We start from the raw sequence: 26,242 nt of genomic DNA on the forward strand, positions 1-26,242 counted from the left end.
CACCCATCCATCCATCCACCCATCCACCCATCCATCCATCCATCCATCCATCCACCCACCCACCCATCCATCCATCCACCCATCCACCCATCCATCCATCCATCCATCCACCCACCCACCCATCCATCAATCCACCCACCTATCCATCCATCCACCCATCCATCCACCCACCTATCCATCCATCCATCTATCCATCCATCCACCCATCCATCCATCCATCCATCCACCCATCCATCCAACCATCCATCCATTCGTCCATCCACCCACCCACCCATCCATCCATCTACCCACCCATCCATCCATCCACCCATCCACCCATCCATCCATCTACCCATCCATCCACCTACCCATCCATCCATCCACCCATCCACCCATCCACTCATCCATCCATCCATCCATCCATCCACCCACCCACCCATCCATCAATCTACCCACCTATCCATCCATCCACCCATCCATCCACCCACCCATCCATCTATCCACCAGTCCATCCATCCATCCATCCACCCATCCATCCATCTACCCATCCATCCATCCATCCATCCATCCATCCATCCACCCACCCATCCATCCATCCATCCATCCATCCAAGTGCCGACCTTGAGGGGCACTACTTAAGCTCCCTGTGCTCTCTGAGACAGATACTGCACTTTGAGAATTTACTAGGTGACTCAGAGGTGTAAGAAAAAGAAACATTCTCAGATCTCTCTATATTCATGTCTCCCTACTAAATACGAAACAAGCCTCCAGTGGTTACAATGTGATGTAAGACTGATCTCTTAGAAGACCCACCTGTCCAAGAGTCATGAGACAGTTGTGGGGATGAAAAGCCTTTAAGGAAAGAGAATTGGCCAGGTGGTAGTGGCTCATGCCTTTAATTACAGCACTCTAGAGGTAGAAGCAGGTGGAGCTCTGAGTTCGAGTCCACACAAATAATCAGAATTGATTATAATATCTAGTTTCAAACAAAGTGATTAACCATCATAAAAATCACAGAAAGGCTGTGAAGGCTCCTGAGAGGCCATCTGCACAGAAGGTTTACCAATGGTACAAGCACTGGAGCAAGACAGGAACGTGCTGGGGTAAACATGTCTCCTACCACTATCACTCGCTCTTGATCAAGCCATATCATGCGTCAAACAGTCATGATTCAACCAGATCTGATAGGAGCTCACACACAAAGCATTAGCAACAAATGAAAAGTCTGATTTAGGAATGGATTTACATCAGTGCAAACAACAATGAACCTTGCCAACTTGGACAGAGTACATCTGAAGAGGAAACTAGTTAAAATTATGTTTATTTATGCCTAGTCTATCTTTTATTATGTATTGTTTATATTAGCTAGTAGTACCAGAAAAGAGTCATAAATTCAAATATATATTAAGGAGACAGAGAAAGATACATACACCATAGAGATAGAGGAGTGGGGAGTCACTATCTATTTATCCATCCATCCATCCATCCTCCATCTATTATCTATCAATCTATTTACTTATCTATCCTCTATCTACCCATCCATCCATTATATATCAATCAATCTATCCATAATCCTCTATCATCTATCTGTCCATCCATCATCTACCCATCCTCTATCTATCCATCCATCATTTGTCTATCTATCCATTCATCTATCTATCCATTATCCTCTATCATCTATTTGTCCATCCATCCATCATCTATCTATCCATCCTCTATCTACCCATCATTTGTCTGTCTATCTGTCTGTCTGTCTATCCATCCATCATCCATCATCTATCATCTATCCTCTATCTGTCCATCCATCAATTCACCCATCCATCATTTGTCCATCTATCCATCTTCTATATTTATCCATTATCTAGCTATCTAGCTATCATCCTCTATCATCTATTTATCTATCTATCCATCTATCATCTATCTATCCATCCTCCATCCATTCAACCATCATCTGTCTGTCTGTCTATCTATCTATCTATCTATCTATCTATCTATCTATCTATCTATCTATCTATCTATTGTGAGCATGATGGGACAAGCAAGGAGAAGTCAATGGAGGGGTGGTTTGTTTCATGAGGAAGGTCATAGTTTGTGTGAGGTCAGCAATGGTCTCACAAAGAAAGAACTCTGGGAAGTAGAGCACAACCACATAGGTAAGGAATGGAGGAGGGTCTAGGCTCCATCTACTGGAAAGAAAAATAGGCCTCAGCTAGGCACATCTGCTTATGCCCCAGCAGGAAGTAAGGTGGAGTAGATGATTACAGAGTATGACATGAGGGTTTGAACGGGAAGATATGACGATTTCATGCATGCTCAGCTGTGTGTGGACTCCTGCCACAGTTAATCTCAACTGTCAACTTGACAGAATTTGGAATCACCTAGGAGACAGACCTTTGACTATGTCTGTGAGATTGCTTCCTGAGATATTTAACTGAGAGAGGTGAGGGACATTTGGGAGGTGAGTGGCAGAATCAGAATGGCTGAACATACCCTAGTACTTTTTCTTTGCAGATTCTGACCCATGCTCTTAACAAATGTCACCCCTTCCTCCTAAATGTGTCTCTGAGCTACTGTGCCCCTGGAATATCAGTGCCTCTTATGTGATATACTGAAAACTTCTCAGCCAGTCTTTTTGCCTGTAGCCCCACCTCCTCCACTACAGGCAGGAAGATTGTTCTCAAGTACACATATGACCCAGACAGACACTTCTTGATTAAATCTCTAATATAACTGTCCTGCTTGGTTTTTTTCTCAACTCAACATAAAGTGTAATTGTTTGGGAAGAGGAGACTCACTTGAAAAGTGCCTCCATTAGATTAGCTGGTAGGCAATTCTGGCATCTTCTTGATTAGTGATTGATGTGGAAGAGCCCAGGCCTCTATGGGTGGTGCCATGCTTGGGCAGGTGGCTCAAGGGTGTATAAAGAAAGCAAGCTGAGGACTGGAGAGACGGTTCAGCCATTAAAGGATAGCCTAATTACCCAGACATCAGGAAAGCAGACTGAGGAAGCCAGTAAGGCGTGTTCCTCTGTGGTCTCTTCAGTTCCTGCCTTGAGTTCTTGTCCTGACTTCCCTTTGTGATGAACCGTAATGGAGACACATAAGCGGAAGTAAACCCTTCTCCCCCTCCAGTTGCTTTTGGTCATGGTATTTATCACAGCAATAGAAACCCTAACTAAGACAAACACCATGTCATCGAAAGGTGAAACTGAAGCTCCTTACAGTATATTTCAGGTCTTCTGTGATTGGCTATGCCTGCCCTTGAAGCTAATTACCCTACCTAGATCTCCAGGTTCCTGATACTGATGTGCCGGCCAGGCTCTGCATGGCTTGCTCTTTCCTGATTAGGCTGTGCCACTGTCTGAATGCTCTTTCTCAACCACCATCAACAGCTCCTCCTCCCAAACTTGGCTCAGGCATCCCTCTTTGGGGAAGACTTCTCTATTTGACCCTGTCCAGTGCAACGCACAAGATGACATCTTATTTTATCTGGAGCTCCTCACTACCTACCACCGAGTGGACACTTGGCTTTGTTTCCAAGTATAGTATGAAGGGATGACCTCAGAGCTCAGGCCCTGCTCAGGACAGTCCTCACACTGGGAGAGTAAGAAACATGGGCTCTTAATTCAGACTTGGATTTAAGTCCTGCCTCTGACACTCATTTGCTGGTTGAAATTAGCGGGGGTGGGGGTTATTTTTCTATGTCTTCTATTCTTATCTATAAAAAGGGCACAATATAATACAGACTTTTAGGGATTAATTGAAGTATACGCAAAGCACTCAGCATAGCAATGCTGAACACATTGTAAGTAGTTGGTAAATGTCAACAATTTACTAAATTATATTCTTGCTATTGTTGAGACAAAGTCTTACTGTATTGATCTGGTTGGCTAAAACCTTTTAATCTTCCTGCTTTAGCTTCCTGAATTCTGGAGTTTTAGGCATGTATCACCATCGTCTAATTTAACAAATTTAACAAATGTATTTCTTTTTTAAATATTTATTCATTTATCTATTTTACTCTTTATTTATCTAATGTGTACAGCTGTTTTGTCTGCATATGTGTCTGTAAACCATGCATATGCCTAGTAGCCTTAGATACCCTGGGACTGGGGTTACAGACAGTCGTGAGTTGCCATGTGGGTGCTGGAATCAAATCCAAGCCTTCTGGGAGATCAGGCAGTGCTCTTAACAGCTGAGCCACTTACTTCTCTATCCACCCAGCCCTTCAAGATCAACCCCAGGGATTCACTTATGCTCAGCAAAAAAAAAAAAAAAAACCCACAAAACACACACACACACACACACACACACACACACACAAAACAAACAAGCAAAACAAAACAATTTAAAAATCTTTGTAAAAATGGAGTTGCCTTCCTATTTACTTATTTGTGTTTATATCTGTGTGTGTTTGTGTACTTGTTCATGTATATACCTGTATGTGTAATTGCAGGGAGATGTCAGACACGTATGTTGGGTATCTTTTTCAGTTGCTCTCTACCTTCCTTCTTGAGAAAGGATTTTACATTGAGACCTGGAGCTTACCAATTAAAATCAGCTAACCAGCCCGTGAGCGCCAGTGGCCTGCCTGATTCTGTTTCCCAGGCAGGGACACAGGCACATGTCACCACTCCTGCCTTCCTATGTGGGTGCAGGGGATGCAAACTCAGATCCTCGTTCTCCTACAGCCAGCGCTTTACCGACTGAGCCATGTCCCCAGCCCCAGAATTACTTTTCTTTTCTGACATCTTGCTAAAGTTGATCACAGATGGTACAAAGGTTGCTTGAAGAACAGGCTGCCCCTAAATGCCAAATTCATAAACTTTACGATGTACAAATGACAATAAGAAAGGTTTTTAATTTGATCAAATGTGTCTTTGGTGTAACTTGGGACTTTACTTTTTTTTTTTTAATTTAAATTATTGTGTGTGTGTGCACAAGAGCGCGTGTGCACATACACATGCAATAGCATGGGTAGGGGCAGGAGTACTTGTGGGAGCTGATTCTGTATTTCCACCATGTGGAACTTGGAGATGGAACTCAGATCACCGGGTTTAGTGGCAAGTCCCCTCACCCATGGAATCATCTAGTCTGATCTAAGTTTTAATTTACTTTTTATTTATTATTTTGATTCAAGATAGGTTATCACTATGTAACCCTGGCTGTTCTGGAACTAGGTATGGAGCCCAGGCTGGCCTCAACTCACAGAAATCCGCCTGCCTCTGCCTCTCGAGTGCTGGGATTAAAGGTGTGCACCACTATGCCTAGCTAATATTTTTTTTCTGACTCAAAGTATCTCCCACCAGTGATATTTTAAGCAACTAAATACAGACTTATGTATTCAATCATTTAAATTTTTTAATAAAATATTTAAATATTTTTGAATATAAAATATATTTTTAAATTTTGTAAATATTTTACTTACATTAAATTACAATTAAATTTACATTAAATGACAAAACCTATAAATGGTCTTAGAAGAAGAAATAAAATACTTTAAGACAGTATATTTGTGTGTTCTTGATGATCAAAAAAGTTAGTGGTTTTTTTTTTTTTCTCCTTACGGGGTTTGCAAAGATTAAAGGATCAATGATAACTATTTCATGTGCTTGAGGATGTGGGACATTAAAGACCCAAGTGGTGCTGGAGGCGTATGCTTTGAGGGGGATTTAGAAGAGTAAGTTGGCAATATCTACCACTGTTTATATATGCATGTTCTTGACTTGCGCTGTTATACTTCCAGAAATCTAGCCTTCAAGAATATTGGTGTGTGCACAAAGAAGGCTATCCACAGTTGCTCTGTTTGTAAAAAGAAAATCAGGAACCACGTCAATGTCTACTCCTAGGGGCCAGGCTGACAGATGCTGATGTCTTAGATACAGGTTGGCAGGGCGGAGTGTGGAAGGCCCTGGGTTGAGCTCCAGAACCATGGGAAGGAAAACACACTGAGGTTACTCTCCACCCCCAGCCCCCATCATCCTGTGCTTCCTTCTAACACCTATGGGGTTTGTTCTAGTTCTTATTCCTTTGCCGAGTACCCCAAGTCCACTCTCTTTCCTTTGTGTGTCTATACCATCATGCTTTTGCATTGGGGCCTTCTCTGACTCATCTACATCATGGAGACCATGATCCCTCCCTGCTCCTCACCTTGACTGGGGTCTTTCTATTTCATTTCCCACATGACTTGTTCTCCATATCCTTGTCAGCATTTGACGAATAATCTGTCCCTTGCTTAGGGAGTAGCTACTCGCTTCTTCCCTTTAAAGTTATAAACTTCAAGAGAGCTAATATTTTCACTAGTCTATCTCCTTTACTGGATTCTCAGCATCTACAATGGTACCTGGCACACAGTAGGAGCTTTTTACTAGTCTCCTTCATGAATGGAGTCTCTGCCTCTATAATGGCACCTAGTACACAGCAGGAGCTTAATAAATACTTATTGATGAATAAATAACATTTTACTTTTATGTATGCATAAAAGCATATAAAAATAGCACATGTTGACAGTGTTGAGAAGTGGATTAGGGAGTTGTGGGGAGAATGTCCAGCATTATACAGTACTGTACCATTTGAAATATATGATAGCACATCTAAATTAAAATGAAGCACAGTGCTTTCCAGTCTCCTTCCAGGTCATTCAAAACACCTTCTTGAGGCTCTGCTACAGTTTGAAAGATACATGTGTTGAAATTCCATCCTCATTAGATATTAAGTATTGACAAGATAAAAAAAAAAAAAAGCTAGAGGTTGGTTTGGGGGAGAAATGATTAACTTATGTAAATTCATAAGAATGGGGACCATGTGACCAAATACTGTGGCTTAAGAAGAATAAGGAGGGCTGGAGAGATGGCTCAGCAGGTAAGAGCACTGACTGCTCTTCCAAAGGTCCTGAGTTCAATTCCCAGCAACCACATGGTGGCTCACAACCACCCATAATGAGATCTGACATCCTCTTCTGGTCTGTCTGAATACAGCCGGGGTGGGGGTGGGTGGGTGAGGGGGGAGTGAGCAGGGTTGACTGAAGCAAGCAGAGGCTCTAAAAATCCAATTCCTAAGCCGGGCGTGGTGGCCACACCTTTAATCCCAGCACTCGGGAGGCAGAGGCAGGAGGAGCTCTTGAACTCAAGGCTGGCCTGATCTACAGAGTGAGCTCCAGGACAGCTACACAGAGAAACCCTGTCTCAAAAAAAGAAAAACAAACAAACCATAGGGAGAATGGCTTCAGGTGCTCAGGAGGCTGAGGCAGGACGATCAGTTAAATCAAGGAGCCAGGATGACATGGTAAGACACTAAGAGAACAAAACAGGAAAGAAAAGAAAAAAAGAGGGGAAAAAAATCAAGAGCCACATGTGAGCCTTATCTTCACCACCTGAGGCCATGGCCTCCTTGAAACTATGACCAAAAAAGAGCCATCATGAGATGTGGCCCTTTTACACTGACATGCAGAATCATAAGCCAAAATAGACCTCTTTCTTTGTAAAGGTACCCAACCTCCAGTGTTTCACTATAGTAACAAGAACACTAATAAACAGAAGCAAAAAATATTGTCTAAAATGAACCAAGAACTATCCTAGGCTTGTCTCCATTGTATGCCAAATAGAGTTCATTGATATTCAAAACTATCAGTAGGCCTGGACAACCTTCAGTTATTCTCTTCTCCCACCCTGAGCATCCCAGACATGGAACTCAGTGGCCAGCCTTGGCTACAAGCGCCTTTACCTGCTGAGCCTTCTCACAGCCTCCCAAGTCCTTCTTCTTCTTCTTCTTCTTCTTTTTTTTTTTTTTTTTTTTTTTTTTTTTAGACAGGGTTTCTCTGTGTAGCCCTGGCTGTCCTGGAACTCACTCTGTAGACCAGGCTGGCCTCAAACTCAGAAATCCGCCTACCTCTGCCTCCCAAGTGCTGGGATTAAAGGCATGCGCCACCACGCCCGGCCCTCCCAAGTCCTTCTAATCAGTATACTGGACCCTTCTTTATAGCTAATCCTCCCTCACTAACAATTCCTATGCTGCATTCCTCCCCTAGGAAAATCTTCCACATCCTTGCCTGACCTGGTCCCATGTTGGGCACCAGACTCATCTAGAGTCAGTGAAAGCTCTTGGGAAACATACTGCCTCTTTAAGAAACAAACCCAATTTAGCTGATAGGCATATCAGCGACACATTTGTATACTTAACGCTATTGGGTGTTCCCCCATAGGTTTGTGGCCAAACAGCCTAAGTCACTTAGTAAGGCCTGCTCCTCTTCTTGGGCTTTTGCTATCATGATCTCTTATGGTCCGCAGACCTTGACACTAGTTTTCCTGAATTCTCGACTGTCCACAAAGTTTCCTTTATAAACCCACAAGCCCTTACCCCCACAGGCCTGGAAAGAGAGGGGCTGTAATTCAGCTCCCTGAGACCAGAAAGAGGGCCTCCCGCCTGCCTGCTTGTCCGAGAGTTCATTCCACTCACCCTAGAAAGCAGGACAGCAAGCGCCAGCTCTTGTCACTAATTTGGTATGGAGACTGGAACCCTGAGGATTCCAAATGAGAAGCCAGCCAGCTGGGTTTATTGCCCTCTTTTCTTTTCAAGAAAATCGCTGGAATGAGAGTCAAGACTATCTGGGCACTGGCCCCTTGTAAACAGTTACACCCGATCGTCTCTAAGCTTTGGCGAAGCAGCAGATTGGAGCAGTGGCCCTTGCTGAAAGTTCTCCAGAACAAAGCTAGCTTCAGCTGTGCCCATGCAGAAACACCAGTCAGCTTCCTACCCCTTTCCCTAAGCTCCACTGCTTGTACCCAAGCAGTGATTCTTAAGAACAGACAGCCGCTCCTTCTCGGAGAATCTGGTTACCGATCTTCACCTTACACAGGAGTGAAACAGACTTTGGAATCAGGCTGTTAATTCAATCTTAAAACAAAAAAACTACTACTACTACAACTACTACTACTACTACTACCTTGACGCTAGTTTTCCTGAATTCTTGACTGTCCACAAAGTTTCTTTTATAAACCCACAAGCCCTTACCCCCAGGCTGGCCAGCCAGCCAGCTCCAGTGATTGTCTGTCTCTGCCTCTCCAGCAGTGGGATTCCAAGTGTGTCCTACCAAGGCTGGCTTTTTATGTGAGTGCCAGAGGTCAAATTCAGGTCCTTGTGTTTGCATGGCATGTGCTTTACCTCCCCGAGGTCTCTCCTAACAGGGAGAGACCTTTTAAGCAACTGAATATAGACCTCTTGCCTGTAGGAGATGCTGGTCCCTGCCGGGGAAGACTAATACTAGATCTAAGGTTCACAGGCAATGATACATTCCTAACAGATAAGGACCAAATCAGTCACACTCATCACTCTAAAGGAAGACTCAGACTTCTTTCTGTGATGCTCTACAGCCAGTCTCTCTTGTAACTGCACAGAGAAAATGTCACATCCGACCATCCTGGGTCTCTTGTCCTGGAGCCCCTTTATGGATTTAGAAGCCATATTTGCTCTAAAACACACACGTACACAGAGCAACAGCACACTGCTTAGAGCCTTGGCCTGGGGCCCAGGTATCTCCAGGGCACCTATGCGGCCTCTAGTTTTGCCTTTGCACAAACCTATGGGCAGGAATGAGTAATAAGCCAAAAAGTAGTAGTGACAGAAACTGTGACCATCGAGTATAGAGAGGCTCAGTGGTGCCTGCATCCTGTCCTAACCAGGCATTGCTGCATTTGCCTTTCTGTTCTGCAGTTCTACAAATATTGCCTACCACAGGCCAGCAAACCTGCCAGGTATGAGGGAAAGACAGGTAAGTTACACCTCAGCAGTTAGGGAGTGCCGGGGCTAGTGAATATACAACAGCTACAGATGAGAAAAAACATCCAGAGGAGGAGAGATGGCCCAGGCCTGTCACTGGCTCCCTTGTCCGCCTGTCTGGCACGCCAGGCAGGTCTGTCAGTCATCACACCTTGGCTACTCACCACACTGGCTTTCTTCACGACTCTGGCCCACTCCACAGGTCTCCTCCTGCTCTCCTGACACTCCGGGGGACGTTTTAGCCATATTGAGGTCCATGCCTGAGAGCTGCAGATGAAACTGCTCCCTGTGGGCAGCCCTCTTGAGTGTGCGGAGAGCTTTCCGAAGCCTCTTCTCTGTGCGCTTTACCACGCAGCTCAGATTGCAGGAAGCTGCAGAAACGGGGGACAGCAGCACAGGGAGGGGTCCTCAGACTGCACTGAGGATGTCCAGTGACCCACCAACACCCTAAGTTCTCCGGAACTGGGAACCTGGCAACCTGGGCAGCATTCAATTCAAACACAAATTTGTGGAACCCCAATGGTAGTTTTGGGTTTTAAGAAGTTTTATCAGGTTTGAAACCAATTCAGTATAATTTGTGGGGTGAAAAATCAAACAGGAGATACTTGAGTGCTTGCACTAGCTTCTGCCCCACCCCCAGGAATGATGGGAAATGAAAGGCAAGGAGAGAAGAGACAAGCTGTGAGAAGCCTGCAGATGGCTTTCAGACCAACCTGTCACCTCCTTTTCGTAAGTTTCCCGTTCAAACTCAACCGTGATAAACATTTCCTTAGGGGTGTTCGGTCGGCCAAGGGCTCCCGGGACTTGCTTGCCAGGGCTGCATGTAAGGTTTGCGTACTGGAAGCTCTCTTTTACTGAGCTGTGTCTCTCTGTATGGAGAAACAAAACGATCGGAAGCCAAGTCCTGGCAGAGCACTGAGTTGAGCATTTGCTAGAGCTCAGTAAACATTTCATTACAACGTCTAGGGAGTGCGTGATTCACTCCACATGCCGAGCGAGCCATTGCCAGTCCCTAGCCCGAAGCTGGGACATTTTCATTCCTATGTAACTTTACAGCTGAGCTCTTGAACACTGTTTTCACAACCGGTAAAGGCTGAATGTCTCCCACTGGCCAGCCACAGCAGAGGACGAGAAACAGGGGGGCCAAACCTGTTTTTTTGTTTGTTTTGTGTTTTGTTTTGCTTGTTTTGTTTGACATTTGGATAAGATGGAGGCTTTCTCATGGTTGTTTTCTCACAGCGGACTGGGATAGCCTGAGCTAATGCTGAAGCATCAAATGGAAGGAAGGAAAGCCACGACCGGTTTCATCCAGCTGACCTTGGTAAATCCCAAGTGGAGAGAAAGCAGATATCAACGGTGGGTCTCATATTACAGCCACAAACAGTAAATGGCACAAAGACTCAACAGAACCAAACGGTCTCTGAAACCATCTAGAGCAACCGTGGAATGCTTGCTCTAAGTCAGCCTTTGCCTGTTCTTACTCTTGACTGTCATGGTAGCCCCTCAGCCCAGCACTTCTGCAGAATCTTTTGACTCTCAACAGACAAAACTAAACCGAACCAAAGGACAAAGCAGGGCATGTTTCCACAAAACCTATTTGCACGTCTTGGGGTGTTTGTTTATTTGTTTGTTTGTTGGTTATGGTTATGTTTTGTTTTTCCAAGACAGAGTTTCTCTCTGCAGCTCTGGCTATCCCGGAACTTGCTCTGTACACCAGGTTGGCCTCGAACCCACAGTGATATACCTGCCTCTGCCTCCTGAGTGCTGGGATTAAGGCATGTGCCACCACCACCAAGCTATTTCCATGTCTTTTTAAAACTTACTTTATTGAACTAAAGGTTACCTGTGCCATAGACTTTAATTACAAGACAACAGACTATCAGGACCTAAGCAAGAGACAGATTCGTTTTCTACCTATATTTTCCCCAAAACATATATTTTATAGCTTTAAAACTTATTTTTTACTTTTGTATATGTGTATATGGAACATAAGTGTATATGCAACATATGTGCAGGTCTAAAGGAGGTCAAAAGAGGGCATGGGATGCCCTGGAGCTGGAGTCACAGGCAGTTGAGAGTTGCCCATTGTGGATGCTGGCAACTGAAGCTGGGTCCTTTAGAAAAGCACCCAGTGCCCTTCATCTGAGTCATCTTTTCAGTCTTATTCTATAATTTTTAAAGAGCTAAACTCAAAGCTTAAGTGGATGTGAAAGCTTCTCTTGTTTTCCTTTCTTTCCAATACCTACATTAAAACTATTTGTACATGATGTATGTGTACGTTTATGTGAGTAGTTGTACACACGCCGCTGCTCACATGTATCATGTGAGGAGAACACATGTGGAAGCCAGAGAACAATGTTTTCTCCTTCTACCATATTTGTGGGTGTTGGGGGATCAAACTCGGGCTGCCAGGCTTGGCAGCAGCCACTGTGACCAGCTGAGGCATCTCACTGGCCTTAAAACTATTTTTATCTATTTATTTTGTTTTTATACAAAGTTTACTCCATGCTCTAGGCTGGCCTGGAATTCACTATGCACTCAGAACTGACCTTGAACTCACACAATCTCCTGCCTCAGCTCGCAAGTGCTGGAATCATGGGTGTGAGTCACTGTATTTAGCTTAAAACTTTGTGTTTTGAAGTAAGTTGAGATTTACAGAAAAGCACAGACTTCTTGCACACCCTGCACTCAGCCCACCCTGCTGTTAACACCTGATTTCAGTGCTCGTCCAATCTATTAAGTATACTCTAGACCAAATCTGTTTTTAAGTAATACTTCCCTGGGCTGGAGAGACAGCTTGGTGGTTAAGAGCCCATTCTATCCCTGCAGAGGCCCAGTGTTTGACTGTCAGCACCCCACACTGGGTGGCTCCGGAGAGAGCTGAGACCCCTGGGCTCCGAAGGCACCAGACTTACATGTACGTACCTATATACATACCCATACATGTCCACAGCATTGAAAATAAAAACAGATCTTTAAAATGAAGTGACACCAGAGAGAGAGAGCTCAGTGCTTAGAGCACTGGCTATTCTCTTAGGGGGACCTAGGTTTGACTCCCAACACCCACAGGATGGCTCAGAATGGTTTGTAGCTCCAGTTCTAAGACATCAGACACTTTTTCTTCTGTCCTACTTGAGCACCAGGCACATATGTGCTACACAGATACACATGAAGTCAAAACACCCATACACATAAAATAAAATAAAAAATACTTTCCTAATTTAAAGGTACAAAATGTTGACTCAGCCCTAAACAGCACACTTCTGTCACTGGTTAAGGCCCAGACGGCATCTTGGAAAAGGGGATATAATGAATCTAAGAGAAGGAAGACAGGGAGAGAGCCTGTGAAACATTGTCTTCCAGCCACGACACAGCCAGTGCCATCTTGATCACACAGTAGCTGCAGCTACCTGCACTGGGCTTGCCAACTGTCAACCATGGATCAGAGAGGCTCTCGGAGTGCCATCCCTCCCTACTGACCTGTATGCTGAGTTGGTTCTGAGGAAGGGACAGCCATTCTCTTCATTACCCACTGGTGAACCCAACAGCTTCCAGTGGTTAGCTCCAAACCCATGGGCATACAAGTGGCCCTGGTTAAACTCAGTTGGTCACAAAGTGAAACAAAAAGACATGGATATGGGAAATCACTTGTAGGAAAGGGGAGAGGAGACGGGTGGAAGGGAGATAGAAGGGTGCAGAGGTGTCAGTAATCAGAACGTGCTGTATACATGTATGAAATTGTAAAAGAACACGTCTAATAGAAGTTACAGAAAAGTATGGATATGGAAGAGAATATGAAAAATACAGAATAAAAAAATCAAAATCGCCCAGCATTCTCCTACCCAGATGCAATGACTACTAATGATATAGTCAGCTTTCTGGAGCCTTCCCCTTTGACTTTAGGGGTGTTTGTTTGTTTGTTTGTTTTTTGTTTTTTTCAAGACAGGGTTTCTCTGTGTAGCCCTGGCTGTCCTGGGACTCACTCTGTAGACCAGGCTGGCCTCAGAAATTTGCCTGCCTCTGCTTCCCAAGTGCTGGGATTTAAAGGTGTGTGCCACCACGCCTGGTAGGGGTATTTTTTTATATACAATTTTGATTAGGTAGACATATAGAATTCTACTGTCCCTCTTTCCATCTCTTTTTTTGTTTGTTTGTTTTTGTTTTTGGAGACAGGGTTTCTCTGTGAAGCCCTGATTGTCCTGGATATCTATACACAGACTGGCTTTGAACGCAGAGATCTGTCTGCCTCTGCCTCCCAAGTGCTGGGGCTAATGGCGTGCCACTACCACCACCCAGCTACTATCTCAGCCACACAAGAAGACATCTTCCTACGTCATTCACATTCTTTGAATGCATATAATTAATAGGTGCACGTGTTCTATCACTGAAGGCACCGAAATGCATCTTGCTTAATCACCCGGAAGCAGTCAAAGTAGCTAGCATGAGCTTTAAGTTAATTTGTTTGAGGGTAGACTTGGGGGGGGTGTCTGCGGGGGTACTTCCTCATCTATGTATGTCTCAATTTCTTTTAAGCTCCAGAAGTGTTCTCTGAGGTTTTGATGGACAGGAAAGCTAGGGAAGATTTGCAAAAGATTTTGCTTGTTTTGGTAAGCACAGTTACTCCTGGGTAGCGTTTGTTCTGCTACAGCCATTGGAACCACAGTTCCCAACCACCATAGCAGCAAGAACACTGGATGTTCCATCGTTGTTCATCAAGGCCCTCATTTCTGAGTCAACCACATTTTTTCCATAGTGTACGCTTCAACCCAATTCTAAGACTAAAAACTTCAACCCAATGCAGTCACAAGCGGCTGAGTCATCTCAAGCCCCACTGACTCAAATGAACGCCAGGGTTTACCCAGAGCTTCAACAGTTACCTCACAAAGGACCTCCTAAAGTATTACACAAGGGTTAGGGCAGGCTCTGCTCCCTCCCCTGGAGAAGAAAGTACCTGCAGATTCTGAATACCTCAGTGCCATCTGACATGGGCTTGCATCAGCTGGGTAGCAGTCTCCACTCAGCTCGTCACAGGTCCCTTACCCAACATGCAGGGGCACTCCCTGCACCAGCCATTTGATTCCATACCTGGTAGTGCTGGTCGCAGGCCCTCGGGAGACAGCTTGGCCTTTTGCAAACTACACTTGCCTTCATTTAGCTTAAAGGTTACACTTGTCCTGACGGTGACGACATCTTCAGAAAGAAATAAGTGAGAGAAATTATCCTTATAGCAAAGGAAGAGAACACCCAGTGGATGATGGTAAGCTCCCACTGGCTGGGTCTCTACACAGGCTGTAGATGATGAACCCCTCTAACCTGTGAAGTGATCCAATAACAGTTTGGATCATGACGTGTCCATTACCTTGCACAGTTTTACCTAGAGCCTCCCTTATCTCAAGAGAGATGGACCCAGTGTTCAAATATAACAGAGAAAGGTCCCAGAACGGTCTACACAGGCAGAGGAAAGGTAAGGTCACTTCTGTGCTTTTCTAAGAGGGAAGAGTATCCTTCAGGTCAAATCTGGATCAGATTGTTGCGGGAGGTCTCTTTTATGTGTGGCTTCCCAGAAAGGACAGAGCTGAGGGGGCTGAGACAGTTCAGATGTGGCTATCACTTCTGGGATCTGGGATGGAGTAAGTGCAGAATTCTAGTCTCACAGTGCCATGCTTAACTATATGCTGGGCTGGAGCCCTTGCCTTTCGTTGAAAGCCCTCTGATTTGTGAAAACTTCAGCAAGTCCCTTAACCTTCCTCATCTCAGGTTCCTCATCTGTTAAATGCACATAGTTAAGCACCTGTGCTGCCAGGATGTTGTAAGGCTTAACTGAGATAATGGTCCTAACATCCATAAGAAAGGACAGCAAAGGACAGTGACTAAGGCTCTGAACTCAGACTGCTTGAGTTGGAATTCTAGCCCCTCTTATTGCTTATCTGAGTTACTTTGAGTAAGCTCTTTTTTTCCTCTGAGCCTTGGTTTCTTTGGTTAATAAAATAAAAAAAAAAATAATAATAAATTGATGCAGTCAAATATGGTAAACTCACTCCTATAATCCTAACACTTAGCCGAGGCAGGAGGATTATTATGAATTCAGAGCCATCCTGAACAACATAATACATTCCAGGTGTTACACTACAAAGTGAGACCTGCCTCCAACTTACAAACATAATTTTTAAAATATATATTGAAAATTTATGCATTGAGTTTCAAGTGTATTAAATAACCTACTCAATGAAATACAGTGTATAGTGGCTGGAACATTTTAACTTCTAAATTACCATCTTGCTTGGGATTTCAAACTTTGGACATCTTTATAATATAGACATCAAGATATAATGTGATTCGCGATTTGGACAGACTCGTGATAAATTGGCAAATGTGTCCTTATCTGGGAAGATGAAGCCTTCAGAAAACACTAGACTTGTATTTAGTCCCTTGACTAAGGACTGAATACAAGAATAGGTTCAGGTCTCTTTCTTGAGATAGAATCCCACTTGCCCTATTGTGTCCATGCCTCCTCCACCAATGTCATGTGTCATGAACAGGCACAGTTCCTATTGGGCCTTTAAAGTGCTCTAGGATACAGGGAATTTGGAGATCCATGAAACTGTTCTCTCTAGAGCTTTGTGGACCTCTTGTCAATACGGTGACCCATCTAGGCTGAACAGGACTCCCAAGTACACAGGGGACACTTGGTAAGTATGATTTCCACAAGTAAGGCATCAGATGCCACAGCTATGGGCAAGAACACCCCATAATATTCTCACAGCATCCAGATAAGAAAAAAGCAAACAAAACCACTCCCATGAACAGCACCCCACGAAAGAAGCCCACTAAACACAGTGACCCCTGCAAGAATACAGTTTGGTAATTACCCCCAAAAGCAGAGTCATTTGATTTTTGCTGTTTGCTTCTGAGAGAGGAAGAGCCACAGGTGACAGAGTAAGCCTCTTGCAGTCCTGACAGACAGAACGTGGAATTGTCAGAATACATAAGCAAGATGACAGGATATCCTGGTAGCAGCTAAAGTCACCCCCACCCCACTCCGCACTGGAAAAATGCCCAGGACATGGGCTCTCAAAGCACGGACCTCTAGCTGTCAAGAAGTATCTGGTCCAGAACCTGAAAGCCCTTTGAGCATGTCTAACATCCGCAGGCCCTGCCATGGGAACCTACCCAGGGATGTGTGCCACTCACCTGACCAGAGGTGAATGCCAGAGTGGCATCTGAGGGAGCACCTGTCTCCTCCACCACTTTTACCACAGTGCAGGGACACACGCGGTGTCGTGCTAGTGGGCGGGAAGCCCTTCACTTCTAGACAGGACAAAACACAGGCGCTTGAGGAAAAAGACACATGTACCCAAGTGTGATGAGACTGGAGCTCACCAAAGGCCCCAAGAAAAGAAGCCAGAGCTGACCTCCCTCCCCAGCCCAACCTGGCTGACACAAGCCTTGCCTCCTACGAAGGCCAGAGAGGCACAAGTCTGCTGTGCACTCATGCAGAGAAGCAACTGTGAAACAGAAGGGCACTCCAATCTACACAGAAGCACAGAGCTAAATGTCAAGGAGCCTGAGAAGTATCTCCTGTTTTTGGACTTGTTAAAGACCAGCTGCTGCTGCTTCAGAGGAAGGTGCACTTTAGGCCCAGTGGAGTACGCAAGCACACAGTCTCAAACCTCCAGACGTGGGGTGACCCTGTGGCCACATGGGACCTATGGAAGGATGGAGCCTCTTACCCACACAGTCTTTTTTATTCCAGTGGAGCTTGAACCCTGGGTGACACTGGCACTCGTAGCTACCCACTGTGTTGATGCAAACTTGCTGGCAGCCTCCATTGTTGACGCTGCACTCGTTGGTGTCTGAGGGGGAAAAAAAAATGGTCCCCTGTTGCAACAGTACATCAAAGGCTGACTGCTTCTCCCTTGAGGAGGAAGCAGAAGATGAGTCACGTGGTTGACTGACAGTCTTTTTGAGGGTCATGCACTTGACACCTGCTGGCCGCACACTGCATGTGCCTTGGTTGGGAGGTTTTAACCATTGACAGGAACACTCAGAAAGGGAGAGCACTACTTGCGAGTGTCCAGACTCAGACCCCATATGGGCTTTAAACTTGAAACTCCACCACCCTCTGCACTACATACCAAGGGAGACAGACAGAATTAAAACTCCCTATTCGACCGTTCCCACAGTTAATAGAGGAGAAAAGTAGTGAGCGTCCCCATCAACTTGGGACTGAACCCAAACTGGACGGAGGCTCCCAACCAGGTCGACATCTATGTGTCCCACCGGGTCCCATGATAGATGGGGTAGGGTGGAAGGTATGCTTTGAATTATGTCAAGAATGTGGAGAGAAAGAGAAGGGAGGCACAGCCATCTACAGCAAAGCACCCTTATCTGTCCATCTCGAACACAGGGCATGAGAATTGGCAAGAAGTGCCCCAGCCAGTGGTCCCCAAATCCCACAGATACTTAGGATCACCATGGAGACCTGGAGTCTAGATCTGGTCTCAATGATGGCTGATTGCCAGGAAAGTAGAGCGAGAATCAGTTGGCACTGACTTATATATAACACAGCCTACTTGACCATAAGGGTACGAGGCATGAACATATACTGTTAAACAGGCATGCAACAAAGAGAGAGTCAATTTTCCCTTCTGGACCCAAGCCCTAACTGAAGGGCTTGATCCAAGGCTTTGCAGAACAGAACTACGATTTTGCTGGGTGCCCTGCCAAGCCTCTCGGCTGGGAAGGCCAGTGGGATATTGTCTCAGCTCCTGTAAGACTCTCCAAATATAAGCTCACATCAATTCACTAATGGATCCATAGCTGACAGAGCTCAGTTCTTTGTTGCATCCCCGGTGTGCTAGCAGGGTGAATATGAACATATTCCTTTCGACAAACGCTTTTCTTGTTGTCACTGCCCAAGAATATACTCTTTGTCACAAAACAGAAAGATGACCCTCAAGGGTGGCTTGCTCCCAGGCTTGGCCTCACCATCGAGGGGCTGCCCACTCACCTCCACAGTGGGTGAAGCTATAGAGCGTGTATCCTCTGTTGCAGGCACAAATAAAAGTGCCAGGGTGGTTGATGCAGCTGTGGTCACAGGTCCTTTCCAACGAACATTCATCCACATCTGTAATTATCAAAGGGGGGGGCTGATACCACCTCTGCCGGGTGAGTAGAGGTGTTCATACCGATCACAAGTTGCTGACCCACAGCCAAACAGCGCATGTAAGGAAAACTGGTCAACTCACCCTCCCTGCTCCTTTGTATCAAAGAACGGTTAAGGAGCTGACTAGGAGCTACGGTCATTCCCAGGTTCCTTGGTTGTAGATTCCATTGCAAACTTTACTTGCTTTGAAGTTCATATAATCTCTCTCACCCACACTTATTGGCAAGGCTGAGTAATTTAAGTTATATAAATTGTGGGGTTTTTTTAGTCTTTGTCAACTTGACACAAGCTAAGATCATCTGAGAAGAAGGATTCACAATTGAGAAAATGCCCCCATTTCTGGCCAATAGGAGCATTTTATTGATTCATAACTAAGGTAGGAGGGTCCAGGCCACTGTGGGGGATGAGTGGGGGATGGTACCGTCCCTGGGCAGGTTATCCTGAGTGGCATAAGAAAGCTAGCTGAGCAAGCCATGGAGAACAAGCCAGTAAGTAGTGTTTCACCACGGCCTCTGCTTCAGTTCCAACCTCCAGGTTCCTGCCCTGCTTGAGTTCCTGTCTGACTTCTCAAAGTGAGGAGCTGTGATGGATGTGTAAGCCAAATAAACCCTTCACTCTCCAAGTTGCTTTTGTTCATGGTGTTTTGTCACAGCAATAAAAAGCAAACTAACATATAAATGAAGGCAAATGAGGTACCTAAAAATAGCTCCATACCATAAAAGGGCACATTATTATAATAGCAATGCTAGCTATTCATTATCATTGTTCTATTTTTGTTATTAAATGGTGAAACAAAAGGAGAAAACGATTTGGTTGGATATGAATCTGGTTTCTCTCTTTCTCATCTTTGCAGAATTACTCTTCTGACCCCAACAGGCCACTCAATCCTGTGTCTTACTGCCCTTTGCATTAAAAGAATACACGCATACAAATACTCTCAGTGACTGTCTATGAAAGATGCTAAAACTGTATTGGCTAAGGCCTAAGTTAGATGCATTTGGAAAACCTCTTGGTTTTGTTACTCCCCCTGCACCATCTATGTCGTGGCACACATACACTGAGCATCTAGTAGAGCCATGCAAACCACCCTCTGCCAGCTGCATGTGAGGAAGTGACTGTGGTTTTTCTATGTCCTACTCCCAGAACTGTTGGGATGGTTTTAATTGGTGTCTCCAAATAGATAAGCCTGGGTCATGCTTAGTGGATGACAACCATTGGGCTGAACCACTTTTCTATACCCAACATGCCATGAAAAGCTATGTTAGTAAAAGGCAAACATGTTAGCCAGATGTGGCAGTGCATGCCTGTAATTCCAGCACTTGGGAGGCAACAGCGGCAGGATCACTATGACTTCAAGGTCAGCATAGATTAAGCAATTTCCAGGCCAATCAGGACCTGATTAGACTCAAAATAACAACAAACATGCACACATGCACACACACACACACACACACAAACGGGGCGGGGGGAAAGAAAGAGAGAGAGAGGGAGGGAGGGAGAGGTGGGGGCAGAGGTGGGAGAGGGGGAAAAGAAGAGGGGGGGAGGCATGGATGGATCAAGAAAAATGAAAGTATAAAATAAGAAAGCAAATTCTTGCAAAGCCCTTCTTCCCTGGCTTTTTCCAGAAATCCTGACTGTCTTCTCAGAAAATTCACTCTGTGAAAATATTTATTCTACCAAGAGCAATGGATGGAAAATGAGAAAAAGTCCGTTTCTTTCTTGTACTTGACGCTGTTCCGTGAGATCTGTTACGAACATCAGCCAGTTGCCGACAAAGTGCCCTCGTTCAGTAGCTGACTTTGGCTGCTCACTGTGGACATTTGCTGTGCCAAAAATAATGAGATCATTTTCCTAATTCCTTTTTAATGTGTTTACACAGCTTAAACATATTTCTTGCCCTATACATTATGAAACATTGTGTGGAACAGCAAATTTGCTTTCCAAGTCAAACTGAAGAAAACCACAAAATAATTATCTAGAATTAACTCCCTGGATTTAAAGGAGAATGTATTTGAACTGCCTGGCAAGTTATGTATCAAGAACAGAGAGGAAAGGAGAGTTTAGTCTACTCTGTAAAGTGCCTTTTTTAAAAGGTGCTGCATCTTTTGTCTTGTGTGTGTGTCTGTGTGTGTATGCGCTCATGTGTGTGCGCACACATTTACGATGGTCAGAGGTCAGCATCAGAGTCTTCCAGCATTGTTCCCCACCTTATTTTTTGAGCCACGGTCTCCCACTGAACCTGAAACTTGCTAATTCTGCCAAACTGGCTGGCAGTTGGACTCTAAGGATCTTCCTGTGTCTGCCTAGCAGGACTGGAACACACACCACCACACTCAGCCATGTATGTGGGTGCTAGCAATCCAAACACATGCTATGCAGTAAGCACTTTGCCCACTGAGCCATCTCCCTGTTCCAAGTGTTGCACCGCATTTTCTGATTTCTATGCAGTGTTGAGCTTCGCTTTGTTCTCTGGTGTGAGGTTTTTGTGGGTTTGTTCGTTTGTTTTGCCTGGATCTCTAGCCAGGCTGGTCTCCAACTTCATATGGACACAAAGATAGCTCCGAAGTTCCAGTCGTCTGCTTCTACCTCCCTGATGCTGTGAGTAGGGGTGTGAGCCACCATGTATGGTTCATGCAGTGCTGGAGGTCCAATCTGGGTCTCTGTGCATGCTGGGCAAACACTACCGACTGAGCAGATATAACTTCACCCCTCCGTAAGTCCCCATGCTAAGATGTCTAACACAAAATAAGGCAGACCTTAGTCCCAGAAATGGAACAAGATAAATGGCAGTGCATCTTTCCTGGTACTCTTTCACATATACATTGATAGGGCATGAAAACTATTTATCTAAAAATAGAAATGATGTTTGCCTAAGTCGGTTGCTAACATTGACGACTGCTGTTACCCATATGTGGGAAGGATCCAGTTGAAAAGGAGTCTGTAGAGGATAGAAAGATGGGTCAGTAGTTAAGAGCATGGACCACTCTTACAGCAGACTGGCTGGAGTGTAGCTCCCAGCAACACCCACATCAGGTGGCTCATAACCCCCTGTAAGTCCAGCTTCAGGGCATCTGATGCCACCGGTCTCTGTGGGCACCTGAACTTGCAGGCATATGCCCACACACAGACATGCATATACACATATTTAAAATGTATTTTTAATGGTCTTTAAGTAAAAGAAAAAGAAGTATGGTCTCTAATCTTCCTACAACCAGTGATTCTTCCCATCCACCTCAAAGTGGCAAAGACTAGCTGTGCACAGTAAGGGCTGGAGGAGGACATCAGCTGGTTCTGGATCATGAATTGACCTCAACTTTTTGCTAGTTATGGGTGTTATCCAAATCAACAGATTTTCCCCACCAACTTTTATCAAACATTCAATTGCAGTAAAATAAGTTCTAGAAAAGAAAAAAAAGTATCTCTATTATCAAGATCCAACCATAACCCTGCTTGCTTCACATTTCTATTCCATTTCTAGCAGTGGGTTCTGCTAGAATGGGGTTTCTAAGGTGTCCCCAAATGTTAACAGCTTAGTCTCAAAAATATATGTGAGCTACACTGTGTTTTCATTCAACCTAAGATGAGGCAAGTAAAATCCAGGTTGGGGCCTGAAACCCACGTGTCTTTCAGGAGCAGGGTGAGCCAGCCTCTACCAAGCCAGGGCTCACTCACACCTTCTCTGTCCCAGCCAGGGGCGCCCTGCACACCTCAGCTTCCGTTTCAGCACATACCTTGGCAAGACTTCTCGTCTGTTAGTAATTTAAATCCTTTTTTGCAACTGCAGTCAAAACTGCCCACGGCGTTTTTGCAGAAATGGTTACACCCTCCATTCCGGGTCTGGCACTCATCGATATCTGTAACGGGCAAGCACTGAGGAAACAGGGAGCAACCGCTGCCTGGCTTCCCCCGAGTCCCTATCCTCAGAGAGGAAAACACCCACAAGAGCACTTAAGAAGGCTCACTGGTGGTTTCAGTCTTACAAGCATCGAGTCTGGCTGGAAGAGAAGTACCTCACCCAGCTGACTCCCCATGCACTGAAAAGCACGGAGGGCACAAACCCTGGAGAGAAGTGGCGAGATCATGTTTTATTTTATTCTTATCTTCTAATGCCCTCCAAAGATAAGACAACCCCCATCAGTGCACATTCTGTTCTAGCTTAATGACTAAAGCAATAAGGGACAGGAGCAAATTGCACAATGACCAAATGATCTCAATGTTTTTTAATGATTCCTGATACTTAATCTTATCTTCTCCTGATCTCATCTCATAACCAGTTTTTTTTTTTTAATCATGCTAAAGAACTAACAAACTCTTTGTAGTCTTGCCCATGAAAGACCAACAAGTCGTTAGGGTCTGTCTTCATTACTAAAAGTTAATGGTACAGTTATTCGTTAAGTGCTCTGGATAATAATCTTGGCTATTATTTACATGTAATCTCCAGGCTATTATTTATGATTGGTTGCTATTATCTGCTGCCGATGAATGTTCCATGATCCGCCCTTTGCTAATAAAGCCACTTGCCTGAAATGGATTATCTGATGCTTGCAGCGGCTGACCTTCTCAGCAGTTAGTGTAATTAAGTCACTTCTAATTAAGCTTACTCAATTATAACCGTCCACTAGCCCAGGGAAGAAAAGCTCTCATCAATATGAATCATAAGCAAATCTGGAAGTGCTCAAAGGCTGTAGAAGGTCAGAACTGCGTTGACCCCACTCATCAGCAGTACAGGACCCCCTCCACCCAGGCCCCCAGACCCCCAAGCTCCCAGCGCCAGGACAAGTGTGAGCTACCTTTACATGTCTTCCCATCCACCTGGAGAGTGAATCCAGTGGGGCAGCTACAGTGGACGCCTGTTGACGTGTCCTTACAGGTGCGGTCGCAGCCTCCATTGTTGACAGCACACGTTTCTGACGAGAGGTGGGAAGGGCAGTTAGCTTCCTAAAGGACTTCTGCTACAGATATTACTGTTTGACAACCCTGAAAGCACAGAGGGGTTGCTCATGGTCACACCCCAAGTCTCTGCCACCCACAAGTGTGACAGGGGAGCGATGCTGCTGCATCTCCTGCTCTTGTGTTTAGTCAGGAAAATGGTGACCAGAGGGGAGATGGCCCAATTTATAGAAATCTCTTCCCACTAAAGGCTCCTGGTGACCCATGCCAACAGCCTGCTAAGTATGATCTCTCCCTCTGGTAGGCTGGTCTGAGTATAGAACAGGGCAAAAGGGGACATTCCTTCCTTATTCCAGGAGCTTTTCTTAACTGAGCGATGGCCCATCCTGACCACTCCTTTGCTACAGACTAAAGACTTTGTCCTTACAATGCCAGTTTACTCACATGTCTGTCTGTCTGTCTCGCCCTCCCTCCCTCCCTCCCTGGGAGTTTCTCATTCACATGGTCATTCTCAATGATAGGTAAGTACTACTCAACGTTCACTCTGTGTTAGCGCGGCCAGGGCTTCCCTTGCCACCTCATTTGAAAGCCTGGGGCACAGGCTTAGTACTTATTAAAAACGATAGCTACGTAGGATATGTGTGCTTATCTGTGCTTCCTCTCAAAACTTCACTACACTGAGATTAAATGTTTAAATGTGTAACTCTTTGGGGACAAAGAAAACGGAAGAGAAAACAAGAAAGATGTCAACTATTAGGAAGTGGCATGTCAATGGGGAAGAGAGTCTTTGCCCCTTGAGTCTGCAGAGGGACAAAGCCATGTGAACCCCAGAACCCAGGGAGGCACAGGAGTTAGAGATGGGAAGCTCATCTAGGAGCAGAGATGGAGATAGAGTTTTAGGTAAATAAATAAATAATAAATAAATAGAAAGAACAGGTTTCCCGAGAAACAATACCCACACCCCACACCCCCAGCCCTAACACCCACATCCCCTATACCCCAACGCCCTAGCCCTAGCCCCCAAACCCACGTTTCCTGTATAACAACATCCCACTCCCACCCCAAACTTTTATTTCCTGATAGCCAGGGACCAGGTCCCAGCTACAGTACAGTTTATACTCTGGGGAAGGTAGACCAATGCATCAGGACATAGAGGAGAAAGGGGGATCACGGTTGGTTAAATGAAAGTCTAGTGCCTGGAAAGACAGATTTTAAAACCCGTACCCCCAGACTCAGCTCCAGGAATGTCTCTATCCTCTCACAAGGGTTGCAGGGAACGCAAGGGTTCCTCATAAGCTAAATCAGCTTACCCAGACGAAAAGACTTCAAAATGAAGGCCAGATGTGAAGTCACACCAATACAAAACCCATCCATCAATATAAGATCCAACTGGCTTTTTAGTTTTTCACTATCAAATGTGAAAACTCAGTCAAGAATTGCTAGGTATTTAGGATTTTGCGTATATATCAAATCAAACAAGAAAAAAGAAGCACAGAGAAAACGAAGGTAACAGAGAAAGGGCTTGGAGTGATGGCTTAGTAGTTAAGAGTGCATCAAACTCCTATAGAGGACCTGAGTTCGAGTCCCTCTAACGCTGACCTCCAGCCTCTGCAGGCACTGCAGACACACAATTAAAAATAACAACATCCGGCTAATGAGATGGCTCAGCAGTTAAGCACACTGACTGCTCTTCCAAAGGTCCTGAGTTCAAATTCCAGCAACCACATGGTGGCTCACAACCATCTGTAATGAGACCTGATGCCCTCTTCTGGTGTGTCTGAAGACAGCTAGCTACAGTATACTTACATATAATATATAAATAAATATTTTTTTAAAAATCCATTTAAAAAAAGATAATACAGGAATAAAGTGCGGTTTCTTCAGGGTGGTAAGAGAAGCCCATGAAATATGAACTGTTCCCTATAACAAAGACTAAAGGGAATGCTGGGGGCAGGGAACAGGAAAAAGGAACATTTAAAAGACTCTTGCAGGAAGATTAGAAGGTGGGATAAAAATGAGAAATGTTGTGGAAATTTCCAGAAAATTCTAGAAAGAGAATTAGAGGGTCTCTGGGGTTACTGCTGTCAGCAGGGAAGGAATGAAGGGTCCCGAGTGAAGCAATGTACAAGCAGTTCTCACACACAAGCAGAGGCAGAGAACTCAGACCCCTTCTCAAAGCCCTAGGGAGCACAGAGCAGGAGCATTGTTAAACTGGCCATCGCCTTGAAATCTCAGGCCACCAGGACCCTGAAAACGACTAGAGTAAAGCTTCCCCATGTTCCACACACTGGAGAGAGAGAGAGAGAGAGAGAGAGAGAGAGAGAGAGAGAGAGAGAGAGAGAGAGAGAGAGAGAGAGAGCGCGCGAGGGAGCTGGGGATGTAGCTCAGGTGGGTGACTGTCACTTAGTGTAGCCGAAGCCCTGGCCACACTTCA

General features: G+C 45.0%; 1 protein-coding gene across 2 annotated transcripts in view; it reads right to left on the reverse strand.

Moving 5' to 3' along the window:
• The window catches only part of Scube2 (signal peptide, CUB domain and EGF like domain containing 2), a 67,706-nt gene that overhangs the window by 17,240 nt on the left and 24,224 nt on the right, over window positions 1-26,242 (reverse strand). Inside the window, exons 8-16 of one of the 2 annotated variants that reach the window (XM_029539670.1) lie at window positions 23,709-23,825; window positions 22,650-22,772; window positions 18,763-18,879; window positions 17,483-17,605; window positions 16,944-17,060; window positions 16,622-16,705; window positions 14,838-14,942; window positions 10,466-10,621; window positions 9,917-10,123 (exon numbers count right to left, since the gene is read on the reverse strand). In XM_029539670.1, the coding sequence (XP_029395530.1) occupies window positions 9,917-10,123; window positions 10,466-10,621; window positions 14,838-14,942; window positions 16,622-16,705; window positions 16,944-17,060; window positions 17,483-17,605; window positions 18,763-18,879; window positions 22,650-22,772; window positions 23,709-23,825 (1,149 nt within the window). The remainder of the gene's footprint in view (window positions 1-9,916; window positions 10,124-10,465; window positions 10,622-14,837; window positions 14,943-16,621; window positions 16,706-16,943; window positions 17,061-17,482; window positions 17,606-18,762; window positions 18,880-22,649; window positions 22,773-23,708; window positions 23,826-26,242) is intronic. The other variant, XM_021200731.1, reaches the window with a different exon arrangement.

This window comes from Mus pahari, chromosome 1, assembly GCF_900095145.1.
Source record: "Mus pahari chromosome 1, PAHARI_EIJ_v1.1, whole genome shotgun sequence".
NCBI lineage: Eukaryota > Metazoa > Chordata > Mammalia > Rodentia > Muridae > Mus > Mus pahari.